The sequence below is a fragment of the Oryzias melastigma genome, linkage group LG4 (genome assembly GCF_002922805.2).
Source record: "Oryzias melastigma strain HK-1 linkage group LG4, ASM292280v2, whole genome shotgun sequence".
In the NCBI taxonomy this organism is placed as follows: Eukaryota; Metazoa; Chordata; class Actinopteri; order Beloniformes; family Adrianichthyidae; genus Oryzias; species Oryzias melastigma.
The window spans coordinates 7,899,566-7,912,854 of record NC_050515.1 but is presented as its reverse complement, the minus strand read 5'-3'; the positions used below and the strand labels follow the sequence as shown (position 1 = coordinate 7,912,854).

Sequence of the window (13,289 nt, the reverse complement as noted above, 5' to 3'; positions counted from 1 at the left end):
TCATGGATCTAGTTGTCTACAAGCGGATGCATCAGAATGAAGCGGAACAGGCAACTTGCGTTTGATGATACTACATTTTTCAGTTTCTTTTATTTGTCTGCTCCTGATTCACAACGATTTGAACAAAGACATACTCAGAAATGTAATTTTGGATGAACGTGCTAAAACACACAAAATGTAATTTTCTTTGGAGTGGGTTTTTAATTAGCTTATTTGGTTCATTGACTTTGCTTTCACTTTCTGATAAACAAGCTGGAGCTTTTTTTCACATTGCAAGATAAGTTTTTCCTTCAAATAAAAAAAAGCCCTGAAATTATGGAGCAAAAATTGGGCCATACAAATTTGAAACCCAAATTAAACTTTGTGAAAAATTCAAGCTGAAATAAGAATGTTAAGATAAAAAATAATTCTAATATCAACTTATTCATTTCAGCTTCCAATGTTACATTTTTACGTTTCAAAATTTCTGTTTCAAAACTTTTTCTTTACTTTTTAACTTTTTTTCCAGTTTTGAATCTGTAAAGTTCAGGTTTGAAATGTTTGTCCCTTTCTGGCATGTGGGGGTGGGGACAACACAAAAGACCAATCAAAATCAATGAGGGTGGTAACCTGGTAGTAAGAAACACCCTCATCAAATGTTTCACATTTCAGGCAGATTATTCAAATATCTGAACTATTGTTTGCTTTTTATTTTTTTGTTCACAAGAGCCACTTGAATTGGTAGGACAGAGACTTTCTGACTGTAATCATCCAAGTTGCCAAAGTCAGTACCAGAACTGAGGTTACCACCCTCATCAGTTTTGATTGATTCTTCATGTTAGCCCCGCCCCCACGTGCCAGAAAGGGGTCAAAAGTTTCAAATAGGACACTTTCAGATAGCCCTTCTCCCTTAATGCCAGAAAGGGGGACACAAGTTTTAGGTTTGAAACTTTAAAGATAGCCCAACCCTATGCGCCAGAAAGGGGACAAAACTCTCAAACCTGAAACTTTCAGATAACCATGCCCCATGCGCCACAAAGGGATCAAAAGTTTCAAACCTGAAACTTTTAGATAGCCCTACCCCAAAATGCCAGAAAAGGGGACAAAAATTTTAAGTTTGAAACTTTCAGATAGCCCTGCCCCATGCGCCAGAAAGGGGACAAAAGTTTAAAACCTGAAACTTTCGGATAGCTCGGCCTCCACACTCCAGAAAGGGATCAAAAGTTTCGAATAGGACACTTTCAGATAGCCCTTCTCCCTTAATGCCAGAAAGGGGGACACAAGTTTTAGGTTTAAAACTTCAAAGATAGCCCAACCCTATGCGCCAGAAAGGGGACAAAACTCTCAAACCTGAAACTTTCAGATAGCCCTGCCCCCTTGCACCACAAAGGGATCAAAAGTTTCAAACCTGAAACTTTTAGATAGCCCTTTCCCCAAAATGCCAGAAAAGGGGACAAAAATTTTAAGCTTGAAACTTTCAGATAGCCCTGCCTCCAAACACAAGAAAAGGGGACAAAAGTTTTAAGTCTGAAACTTTCTGATAGCCCTGCCCCCTTGCACCAGAAAGGGGACAAAACTTTCAAACCTGAAACTTTCAAATAGACCTGCCCTATGCGCCAGAAAAGGGGACAAAAGTTTTAAGTTTAAAACTTTCAGATAGCCCTTCCCCCACACGCCAGAAAGGGGACAAAAGTTTCAAACGTGAAAATTTCAGATAGCCCTGGCCCCTTGCGCCAGATCGGGGACAAATGTTTCAGACCTTTTCAGATAGCCCTGCCCCACACGCCAGAAAGGGGACAAAAGTTTCAAATGTGAAACTTTCCGATAGCCATGGTCGCTTGGGCCAGATGGGGGCCAAATGTTTAAAACCTTTTCAGATACCCTTGCACCCGCACGCCAGAAAGGGGACAAAAGTTTCAAATCTGAACTTTCAGAAAGCCCTGTCCTCACACTCTAGAAAGGGATCAAAAGTTTCAAACAGGAGACTTTCAGATAGGCCTTCCCCCCCAAACGCCAGAAAGGGGACAAAAGTTTTAAGTTTGAAACTTTCCGATAGCCCTGCTCCATGCGCCAGAAAGGGGACAAAAATTTTAAACGTGAAACTTTCAAATTCAAAACCGAAAATAAGTTGAGAGTGAAAAAAAGTTTTGAAGCTGAAATTTTGAGTTTTGAAACAAAAAATTTGAAGCTGTAAATAATTCAGTTTATATTAAAAATGCACAATGTTTGACACTTTAATCGTTTTTTGCTTAACACCAATATTTCAGCTTGAATTTTTTTAAGTTGTTTCATTTGCGTTTCAAATCTGTATGACTTAATTTGACTCTGTATAAAAGCAAATCAAATACGTAACAAAACAAAAAAAAATCTTAAGAGACTATAAGTTTAGCAACAAGATTAAAATGAAAGTCAGCAACACTGAAAAGTAAAGATTCACTTTCATTGTTTCTGAATGAACTCATTGATTCGTTGGATCCAAAAACTAAGATGGAGCGTTGACTCTGTGATCTAGAAGCGACTGGAACAAAGTTACCAGCTGCAGACAGCTCACGGCTGCCAACTGTTTCCCACACCTCCCAGAGACCGAATTAGCCACCGACTCTCCTTCTGTGACCAAATTAGATTCTGCTCTCTTAAACCGACCTGCAGTTGGTGTCATTGCCCCCTTCAGACATTTTGCACCCTGTTGGGATGGAGGATGGGGGCGGACTCTCTATTTGACTTGAACCCATTCTCACTTCATTCAGTTAATGCGACAGAGTCTTTGACATACTGTAACTTTTCAGCCGTTAATGCGATCTCCGATCGCATTAACGGCTGAAAAGTTACAGTATGTCAAAGAACATTATCACTGGGGCTAAAAGGGTTAATAAAGCATTAATTCACAACCAAGATGATTTCAAGGCATGCCACAAAAAAAAAGAACTATCAAATCAAGTGATAAATTCATTCGAAGCGTTCTAGATCATCATATTTTAAGCTTATCTTTTAGTATTTTGGTGTTATCGCTAAATAAGAAAGAAATTCGCAGTAGAATCATTTGTTTCTTCCGTCTTAGGAGGGAGACGACACAATCCTGGTACGTGTGGTTCCAGCCAAAGCGTCGCGGCCTCCAGGAAAAATCAAAATGAACTTCGAAGACATGGAGAGGAGCCGAGAGGAGGAGCTGAGGAAGAAGGCAGAAGAAGAAAAGAAGAGGCAGTACGATGAAAACAGGCGCTCCTTCAGGGAAGCCAAGAGACGCTCGGTCGTTGAGCAGGTGAGGGAGACACTTTTAATGGTGGAAATGAATGCTCTTCATTTCATGGTGATGGTTCGGATCAGGATGAAGAGGAGAAGCCCTCAGAGAGGACGTCTGTGACTCCCGGAAAGCTGAAGCTGACATTTGAGGAGCTGGAAAAGGAAAGGCAGGAGCAGAGGAGGAAGCAGGCTGAGGAGGAAGCTAAACGGCGCCTGTTGGAGGAGAAGAAGGCTTTTGAGGAGGCAAAGTTGGGAATGGTTAGAAAAAAAAAAAAGAATTTAGCTTGTCATCTTAGAGTCGTCATAATCTCAAAACTTTTGTGTCTTTGCTAGGGAGAAGACGAGGACAGCACTGAAGCAGCTCAGGAGGACAAAGAGGAATTCCGACCAGGAAAACTGAGACTGAGCTTTGAGGAGCTGGAAAAGCAAAGAGTGGAAGAGGAGCGCAAGAAGGCAGAGAGGGAGGCGCAGAGACGGATGGAGGAGGAGAGGAAAGCGTTTGCCGAAGCCAGGAAGAGCATGGTCAATATGTCTGATATACTTCTAATTTAAAATATGAAAATTGGTGCTAAAATCTTTACAATTTATCCGTTTTCACAAAAATACATCGAATAGATTAATCTTGATTTGTCATTGCACACTCGTATAATTAAATATAAAAGTAATGCCCTTTTCTAGTTGCAGAAAATAATAATAAATTATATGAAAAAGTATAAAAGTATCAAACTGTATATAGAGAAATGGACAGAGCGAGTGTGACATCACCCATAGAAAAAGACTTCAACCATCCAGTCGCCACGTTTTGTTCCTAATATTAAAATAAAATCCTGATATTGCTTCCAACTATTAAAAAGCATAAAAGTATAAAGTGAATAATCAACTGTATATAGAGAAATGGACAGAGCGAGTGTGACATCACCCATAGAAAAAGACTGCTTCCAACTGTTAAAAAGCATTGATAAGACTAGAACTCCAACTGAGGATCCTCGTTTGTTTCCTCTCAGCTTCTAGATGAAGACGATGAGGTTCTACTGGCTTTAGTGAACCTGGAGGGCAGCAAACCCGGGAAGATCTGCGTCAGCTTTGAGGAGCTGGAGCGGCAGAGGAGAGAGGAGGAACACCGGAAAGCAGAGGAGGAGGCAAAGAGGAGGCTGGAGGAGGAGAAGAAGCTCTTCACTGAGGCCCGCAAGAGCATGGTAACTTCTCATGACTTGGCTTTTAACTAATATGCATGAAGATTTTTTTTTTTTTTTGCTAAGCATTGACCTTCATGCACAGAATAAACTACAATTTTCTGGAAAGATCCAACAAATTTAATGAGAGTAAAACATTTTCAAACACCAAAAACGTTTCTTTAATTTAAAAAAAACGTTTTTCAAATCAAAACCAAATGAAACTAACTTTTTTATTTAATCATTTTCTAGATTTAAATTAAAACAGCATCATTTTTGTTAACTCGGTATTCTCAGTATTCTGGTGGGCTCAAATAGTGCAAATGTGCTGCTGTGTTTTAAAGAGTCCTGGCCTGGATCAGGAAAGTTCTGCATGTGGAGATCCAACAGTAAGACAGATTCCATTTTTTATGCTCTCCTTGTGGAAATAAAGCAGGCAAAAATATTATTAGACATTCCTAAATATGAGACAAAATTCGCTTTATCTGCTGCTCATTTTGATGCTTGTAGTCCTTAAATGCATAACTGCTGTTCTTAGTTGCTGCTTTAGCGACGGTAAGTAGAAAACTCAAGTTTAAAGAAGACCTCATGGGTTTGCCGACTCCAGAACCGTCATGTCTGTCTGGTGTATTCTTCTGACTGTAGTTGCTGGATGACGATGACGAGGGAATGTTTAAGAGTGACTCTCAGGAAGCTCTGCACCCAAGAAAGCTGGAGATGAACTTTGAGGAGCTGCTTAAGGAGAAGGAAGAAGCTGAGAGGAGACGCAAAGCAGAGGAGCGCAAGAGGAAGCTGGAGAAGGAGAAGCAGGAGTTTGAGCAGCTCAGACAGGAGATGGGCGAGGTCGGTGATTCATTCTCCAGTTTGAAATTCCTCCTCGGGTTTAAGACCCACTCTGAAGAAAACCGTGTTTTTGGTGATTTAACGTGTTCTTCTAGCATTTTTCTGATGATGGAGGAAATAAATAAATAGAAAAATGTATCTTAAAATTGCAGATACATAAATAGTGTTGGAAAAAGCTTGTGATGCTACAAGCTTCCTGCTCTGCTCCATTCTGATGTTCCACTTGCAGACAAATAGATCCATGAACGTCTTCGTTTTCCTCGTCTGAGCTGGAATCTGGATCAAAACTGTACGGATGGATAGAAATGATATTGCTCACTATTTTTGTTGCACCGCTAATGTTTAGCGGGTTGACGGGCTGTAAGCTAGCAGGAGAGATTGTAAATAGATGAATGATGGGAAATTTTGGTTATTTTTTATTTCATAAATAGTTCTTTCATTGAAAAGATTGTAATTTATTTCCTAACTTTGTTGTTCAATATCTAAAAAAGACATTTTTAGTATATTAGTTGTTGCTTATATGCTTATATGGAGTCAGTGTAATAAAATGGAAAGTTATATTTGCATTATACTAGCTTTTTTTGATAATTTAGGATTCCCTTTTCAGTCTTTTAGGCTATTTTGGAGTTTAGCTAATGTTTCAGCTACATGCTAGATGTTTAAGCTAACTTATGCTTTTTAAAGTTTTTTAGGCTAATTTGGAGCTTAGCTAATGTTTCAGCTACATGCTAGCTGTTTTAGCTAACTTAGTTTTTTACATGTTTTAAGATTATTTTGAAGTTTAGCTAATGTTTTAGCTACATGCTAGCTGTTTTGGCCAAAATCTAGGACTCTTTTCAGTTTTTATGCTATTTTGGAGTTTAGCTAATGTTTCAGCTACATGCTAGCTGTTTTAGCTAACTTAGTTTTTTCAATTTTTTAAGATTATTTTGAAGTTTAGCTAATGTTTTAGCTACATGCTAGCTGTTTTGGCCAAAATCTAGGACTCTTTTCAGTTTTTATGCTATTTTGGAGTTTAGCTAATGTTGCAGCTACATGCTAGCTTTTTTAGCTGACTTAATTTTTTACATGTCTTAAGATTATTTTAAAGTTTAGCTAATGTTTCAGCTGCATGCTAGCTGTTATGGCTAATTTTGACTTTTTTCAGTTTTTAAGGCTATTTTTGGAGTTTAGCTAATGTTTCAGCGGCAAGCTAGCTGTTTTGCGTAACTTAGGCTTATTTCATTTTTGTAGGCTAATTTTGCATTTTACTAATATTTTAGCTGGCTATCAGCTTCAGCATTTTCAGCTATCAGCACTAGCATATTCAGTGGCCAAATTCAGCTTACAGCATTCACATCGCATTATTGTAGGTAATGATAATTTTTAAATATCAATTATAAATAAAAGGACCACTGGGAGCGTTCTGAAAACAGATCAAAAGATGATCAGAGTGGGTCTTTATCTATACTTATCATTGTGATTATTCTTCTAACCCTCAGACTGAAATTTGGACGTGTGAGCTGCTTCCTCACTCTTTTCCCCTCCACAGGATGAGATAAACGAAAGCTCAGATGTGGTGAGCAAAGAATACGAGGAGCTAACGAAGCTGAAACGAACCGGCTCCATTCAAGCCAAAAACCTCAAGTCCAAGTTTGAGAAGATCAAGGAGCTAACGGAGGAGGAGATTCAGAAAAAGATCGAGATGGAGAGAGAGCGGAGGAAGGCCATTGACGACGAAATCAAGCAGAGAGAAGCCGAGAGATTAAAGGAGGTAAAAGCTCCAATTTTATTTTGAGTTTTTAACGTGTATGTGTGACATTTTTCATATAAAAGAGAACAAGAAATCATTTTGTTTTTGCTTTTCTGAGTATTTCTCCTTTTAAATCTGTCAATCAAACTCACAGACAAACTCACTGTACATGCACTAAAACCTCATCTGGTCCGGCTAGCGTACTCAGCTCAGGTTCTGGAGAAGAGAGGAACTTAAATGTCATGAAAAATAGCTTTTTAAAACATTTAGGTTGTGGGATTTCAATTAAAAACTTCTAAATCCCAATTTAAAGCTACTGAGAAAGTTTTTTTTTTAAATAAAAAAATGTCAAAGAGGGAATAAAAAACCCCCAAAACAAATCAACAATCATCTAATTTTATTGTTTTTTAGGAAGAGGAGGATGAAGAAAGGGAATCAACTCCAGCGAGGTCTGAGGAGTCTCCTTTCAAACAGAAGGTGGACATGAAAGCTCGGTTTGAACAAATGGCCAAAGCCAGAGAGGAAGAGGAGAGGAGGAGGATAGAGGAGCAGAAGCTGCAGAGGATGCAGTTTGAGCAGCAGGAAATCGACGCCGCCCTCCAAAAGGTCAGCCTCTGCACAAAGTAAAGTATTTTTGAAGTAGCTTCGACCTCAGCAAGAGTTTGTGATCTGTTTGCAGAAGAAAGACGACGATGTCGACGACGAGGCGAGCATCATCAACGGCTCCACGGCCTTCGAAGATGAAGAAGATCCCGCCAGGTCGGGGGCGCCGTGGTTCAAAAAGCCCCTGAAGAACTTGTCCGTGGTGGACTCCGAGCCGGTCCGGTTCAGCGTGAAGATCACCGGCGAGCCGAAGCCTGAGGTGACCTGGTGGTTTGAGGGCGAGATGCTCCAGGACTGTGAGGACTATCAGTACATCGAAAGGGGCGAGACGTACTGTCTGTACCTGCCGGAAACCTTCCCGGAGGACGAGGGCGAGTACATGTGTAAGGCCGTGAACAGCAGAGGCACTGCAGCCAGCACCTGCATCCTCACGATAGAAAGTAAGACCACGCTGGTGTGACTGCATGGCCGCACGGCGCCTCCCAACCCGACGAAGTGGACCGCATGCTCCTCTTCCTGTAGCTCTCAGGTGGAAACACACCTGGATAACAATCTTTCTTTCTTTCCTTCTTTGCAGCTTATGACTACTAAACGCCCTCCTCATTCTGGAGGCTTTCACTGTTGTCTTTCACTCCGTTTTTATAAATGTTCACGCTGCGGTCCGACGGGAGAAGACCATGCTCGGCATTCCTAAAGGAGGGATCGTCTCCCAGTCAGGATGTTGGATGAAACTCGTGCCAAACAGCCGGTGGTTGCACTAAATTTCAAAGCATCTTTTTCTGCTAACAACATTTGTGAAATTTTGTTGTTGTACTGTACTGTAAATATCACACTTTATGGTCCATTATCAGCAAATGTTTAGGAGCTGTCAGGAAATCTAATCAGAATTGATTAGTTTGATATTGAATATGATTGTAACTCCCCAAATCAAAACATTGTTAACATCTTCACTTTTTTTTTTTTTTGCAATATTTACAAAAGCTGACGGTAGAATTTACACGCATCCTCCTTTTTTTTAATGTGCAGAACACTCCTGACACGTTTGAAATCGTTTATTTGGTTGTCCAAGGTGACTTCTTCAGTGTTTGATGATAAAAATATTTAAATTTGAAGATTTTGTCACATAGAAAAGCAATTTGTTTTAAATAAAATGCATCAAAATTTGGTTGTGAGTCATTTTTGAGAGATAAAATGTCCCGTTTTTAACACGTTTTTTTACATAAGTATTATGAATGTTTATGAAGGAAAGTCAGTCTTTGTTTTCTTTAAAGAAAAAAAAGTCAGTAGTGGTGAGCATTATGGGGCCCTGGGCATGACATAAAACAGGATTCATAATCTGTTCCTTTAAATTATTTGGTTGTGGCCACAAATTATTATTTTTTGCAGACAAATTCCCATTTTGTGGATACAAATTGATATAGTAGTATTTTGTGGCCACAAATATAGTATTTTAGTACCATGAGTTCAGACTACTAAATTGTGGCCACAAAATACTGATTTGTGCTTAAAAGATTCTGATTTGCCTGCACAAAATACTAATTTGGGTACACAAAATAAAAATGACTAATTTGCACATACACAATACTGATTTGTGTACACAGAATGATCTGCACTAATTTCAAGATTGTGTACACGAAATAAATTTTATGTGCACAAAAAGTTCATTTGTTTTCACAAAACACAAAATTATTTGCACAAAAATATTAATTTGTCGGCATAAAATGATAATTCATGCTGAGAAATACTAATTTGTGATAACAAAATACTAATTTGTGTGCAATATTTTAAAGTTTCCAAAAAATACTATTTGTGTACAAAATACTCATTTGGTTTAACAAAATACTAGTTTATTTGAACAAAATACTTACTTCTGTGCACATAATCGAAAATACTCATTTGCACACACACAATACTAATTTGTGTGATCAAAATACTGATTTGTCTGCAATAATTTTTTAAATTGTTGCACCAAATACATTTTTTTTGTGCAAAAAGTGTTAATTTGTTTTCACAAATTACAAATTTATTTGCAAAAAATATTAATTTGCGTGCACAAATACTAATTGATGATAACAAAATACTAAATTGTGACAACAAAATTCTAATTTGTGCCCACAACCTACTATTTTTGTGTGCACTAATTCCTGAATGCTGGCCGCAAAATACTTATTTTTGTGCACAAAATGGTCATATGTTTTCACAAAATACAGATTTATTTGCACAAAATGCTAATTTGTGTGCACAAAATACCAGTCTTCCTAAATTCTGGCCCCAGAATACATTCTTTGTTCATAAAATGCTATTTTTTTTTCCAAAAAAAGACAAATTTATTTGCACAAAAACACATTCATTTGATCATAGAAAATACTGATTTGTGCGCACAAAAAAACTAATGTGTGCGCAAAATACTTTTTGGCGACTAAAAATTTTAACATGTGTGTAAAAATGCTTATTTGCACATACAAAATACTAATTCGTGACCACAAAATGCTAATTTGCGGCCAAGAAATAAATGGAGTACTTATATAGCTCTTTACTACTTTAATAGGAAGCCCTAAGTGATGTAGTTTGTCGTCACAGAAATATTCAGCTTTTCACACACTGATGGGAGCTCTGCTGCTGGACACTGGGGCCAACCTGTAATCACCAGGACCAACATGGGGTTCAGTGTCTTGCTCAAGGACACTTCGACGGAGCAGGAACTAAACCCAAAATCTTCTGAATGGAAGTTGCCTGCTCTATCTCTGCATCACAGCTGTTCCTACTGAACGGTGGCTATATGATGCTAATTTGTGAACACAAAATACTAAAAAATAAATAATATGAGGAAAACGTTTTAATGTAATGTCCAGGGTTAAATTATATATATGTATTTTGTGGGCCTTGTTACCTTTCAAACATAATGTTACTTTTAATATAGTATTCTGTCATATGTAGTTAAGATAGGATTCAAATTATTTTTATTGTCAGTAGAAGCGAGAGGGCCCATTTCTTTATTATTGCAATACTCTCACTGACCAGAGGGTGGCAATAATGCGCCACCAGGCAGGACGCTGCAACAAATTAAACAAAAGAAGAAGAATTCACTGGCGGCCAGCCGGCCACAACAACTATCCAGTATCACCATAGTAACGGACACAGGAATAGCAGAATCTGCGCCAGATCTTTTTTAATAGCGACATATTGTCTACATTCTTCTGAAATAGAGTAAAATAAAAGTTTAATGCGACGTTTAAATCGCAATTGATGGAGATTTATTTTATTTAAACGCATCGCTTTTTAGCCGCTAAGAGCTGTTTCATTTTTAGCTAACATAACGCTAAAATCATAACCGCTATGATCGCGTTTGTTGAAGAGGTTTCTTCTTCACTTGTGCGGGAGTTTCTGAGCCGAAAGGTGAGTCGGTTCGTTTGTACATCACCTGTGAAATCCTACAGCCATCCAGCTGCTGCTGATACCTGGAAATCGAACCTCTCACTTGTTGATGGTGATACATGTTCAGGGCCTGAGAAAGACGATCGCCTGCATGGATGAAGAGCATCCACGGACAGCAACCAGCATCAACAACAGATCACTTCTGAGGCAAGTGCTCAACATGGAAGATCTGTACAGGAAAAACAAGGTAAGCCTGGAAAAATCTGGAATTTATAGTATTTTAGTGCACAGATGAACATCATAAGTGGTTGTTTCTATAGTTGCAGGTTCAAAATCCTCCTCTGAAGACATTACTGGAGATTATAGTGAAGCATCACATGGAGCAGCAGAAAAAACACAAGATCTCGACAGGAGAACCTGCTTCACCTGCAACTTCTGCAGAATCATCTTTGATATGTGACACGGAAGAGGAAAACATCACCGCCAGCTATGATAGCAGCCGGTAGGTCGTGGTATTTGACTCGCAGCGTTTTAATCCACATTTGTGTCCAGTTTGGACTCGTTTTAAGTCTTTTCTCTGGCAGGTCTGAGATAAAAGCAACACGCTCGTCTCCATCTACGTTTCTATCACTGCTGTCAGATGAAAACAAATCATCCGGGCGTGATCAAAAGGATGTCTTGGCTTACGATCCAGAACATCAAAAATACCAGCCACCGACTTCCCTGCAACAAGAAAGTGAGAGTTCTGTCCAGAAGGAGCCAGAGAAAAAAAGCGAAGTCATCCCGAGGAGCAGAACTAACCGCAACAGACGAGGCGTGATGTCTGCACCAATACCACGGGTACCTACTGCTTTAAAAGCTTCATTTTGATCCACATTTTAGATCCTAAAATTCTTTTACTTCATCAGGAAACGGGCAGAAAATTCCAGAGTCCAAGGTATGAGGTGTCCCAGCCACTTTTCAGAAGGGAAGGAGAAAACCAGTGTTCTTTTGATGGGTATTTGGTGAAGGATGAACGGCAGAGGAGCTTGGAAAGAAGTAAAGCAGATGTCAACACAGGGGGGAAACTGGGGCTGCAAAGGTCTGCAGAGAGCCTGCAGAGTGAAAACAACAATGGAGAAAACAGAGAAAACAAAGCAAAAACAGTGAAGTAAATAAGTTGTTGCAGTGATAATGCAAAAGATTTGAATGTTTATATAGTTTTTCTTTGTTGACATCATGTGAAAATTATGTTTCTGTTCCAGCAAAAACCACAAACCAAACTTTTCTGATCTGAATGTGTCCGAGTTGGTTTTGGGTAAGTGTTTATAATGGCTTTTAATGATCGTATTTCCAGTATTTTTCATAGTTTAGTCAGGAGTGTGAATATACTCAGGAGCGACTTGTGTGTGTTTTTTTCTTTTAGACATAAATTGGCTCATATATTTGTTATTTACCCAGTAAACATCAGTTGTCCTTTAGAGGTTGTTTCCTCTAACAACCACTAGAGGGCACTGCATCTTAGTATAAGTATTTGCAACTGACAGCAGCAGAAGAAAAGTCGTCCAAAACAAACATGGAAGAGAATCTGATTGTTTTCCTCTCAAACTTTAATATTTTTGCTATACAGGTCAAAAGATTTGTATTATTGTATTTATTTATTTATTTTTAGCTACACTGGGCTTGGTGCATTTGTTCTGTAACGGTTTATGTTTTATTTCAGGGGTGTCAAACTCAACCCCACACGGGGCCAAAATCCAAAACACACCTTAGGTTGAGGGCCGGACAGGATAAACATTTATTGAACACTAAAACTGTAACTTTTTAATACAATTATGAACTAGATATATAGCATTACCTACAATAATGCTAGTGTGAATGCTGTAAGCTGAATTTGGCTGCTGAAGATGCTAAAATGGATATCTAAGTTGACAACTGAAAACACTGAAGCTAATAGCCAGCTAGAATATAAGCTAAATGCCAAATTAGCCTAAAAAAATAGGTTAGTCAAAACAGCTTGGATGTAACAGAAAAAATAGCTAAACTTCAAAATATCCTAAAAAAAAACCTTAAAAATAAAAGTCTAAATTAGCCAAAACAGTTAGCATGTAGCTGAAATATTAGCTAAATTCCAAAATAGTTTAAATAATCTTAGTAAATGCCAAAATAGTCCAAAATGCTAGCAGAAAGCCATTTCTAAACATAATTATGAATAATAAAAATGCTGGAATATTATTCCAGAATAAATCAAATTAAACCTTAAATAACTTAATATTTTACTCTCCATAAAAATATATTTTTTCAAAATGATACAAGTAAGAAATAAGCACAAGATAACATCGGGCCATTACTAACAATAAAGTAAA

The 13,289-nt window shown here is 38.3% G+C and overlaps 2 protein-coding genes across 5 annotated transcripts in view; both read left to right on the top strand.

The window, feature by feature from the left end:
• Nucleotides 1-8,733, top strand: part of nexn (nexilin (F actin binding protein)) — a 20,470-nt gene extending 11,737 nt beyond the window's left edge. Inside the window, exons 6-15 of one of the 3 annotated variants that reach the window (XM_024278544.2) lie at nucleotides 3,038-3,238; nucleotides 3,304-3,477; nucleotides 3,553-3,741; nucleotides 4,224-4,415; nucleotides 4,736-4,780; nucleotides 5,037-5,234; nucleotides 6,766-6,987; nucleotides 7,378-7,572; nucleotides 7,646-8,009; nucleotides 8,147-8,733. In XM_024278544.2, coding sequence (XP_024134312.1) covers nucleotides 3,038-3,238; nucleotides 3,304-3,477; nucleotides 3,553-3,741; nucleotides 4,224-4,415; nucleotides 4,736-4,780; nucleotides 5,037-5,234; nucleotides 6,766-6,987; nucleotides 7,378-7,572; nucleotides 7,646-8,009; nucleotides 8,147-8,160 — 1,794 coding nt within the window. In that variant the 3' untranslated portion in view covers nucleotides 8,161-8,733. Of the gene's footprint in view, nucleotides 1-3,037; nucleotides 3,239-3,303; nucleotides 3,478-3,552; nucleotides 3,742-4,223; nucleotides 4,416-4,735; nucleotides 4,781-5,036; nucleotides 5,235-6,765; nucleotides 6,988-7,377; nucleotides 7,573-7,645 lie in introns of all 3 variants that reach the window. The other 2 variants (XM_024278543.2, XM_024278547.2) reach the window with 2 other exon arrangements.
• Nucleotides 8,734-10,637: 1,904 nt separating this feature from the next.
• The window catches only part of mindy4 (MINDY lysine 48 deubiquitinase 4), a 14,990-nt gene continuing 12,338 nt past the window's right edge, over nucleotides 10,638-13,289 (top strand). Inside the window, exons 1-6 of one of the 2 annotated variants that reach the window (XM_036211475.1) lie at nucleotides 10,638-10,965; nucleotides 11,072-11,191; nucleotides 11,265-11,446; nucleotides 11,529-11,784; nucleotides 11,853-12,094; nucleotides 12,189-12,241. In XM_036211475.1, the coding sequence (XP_036067368.1) occupies nucleotides 10,906-10,965; nucleotides 11,072-11,191; nucleotides 11,265-11,446; nucleotides 11,529-11,784; nucleotides 11,853-12,094; nucleotides 12,189-12,241 (913 nt within the window). In that variant the 5' untranslated portion in view covers nucleotides 10,638-10,905. The remainder of the gene's footprint in view (nucleotides 10,966-11,071; nucleotides 11,192-11,264; nucleotides 11,447-11,528; nucleotides 11,785-11,852; nucleotides 12,095-12,188; nucleotides 12,242-13,289) is intronic. The other variant, XM_024278548.2, reaches the window with a different exon arrangement.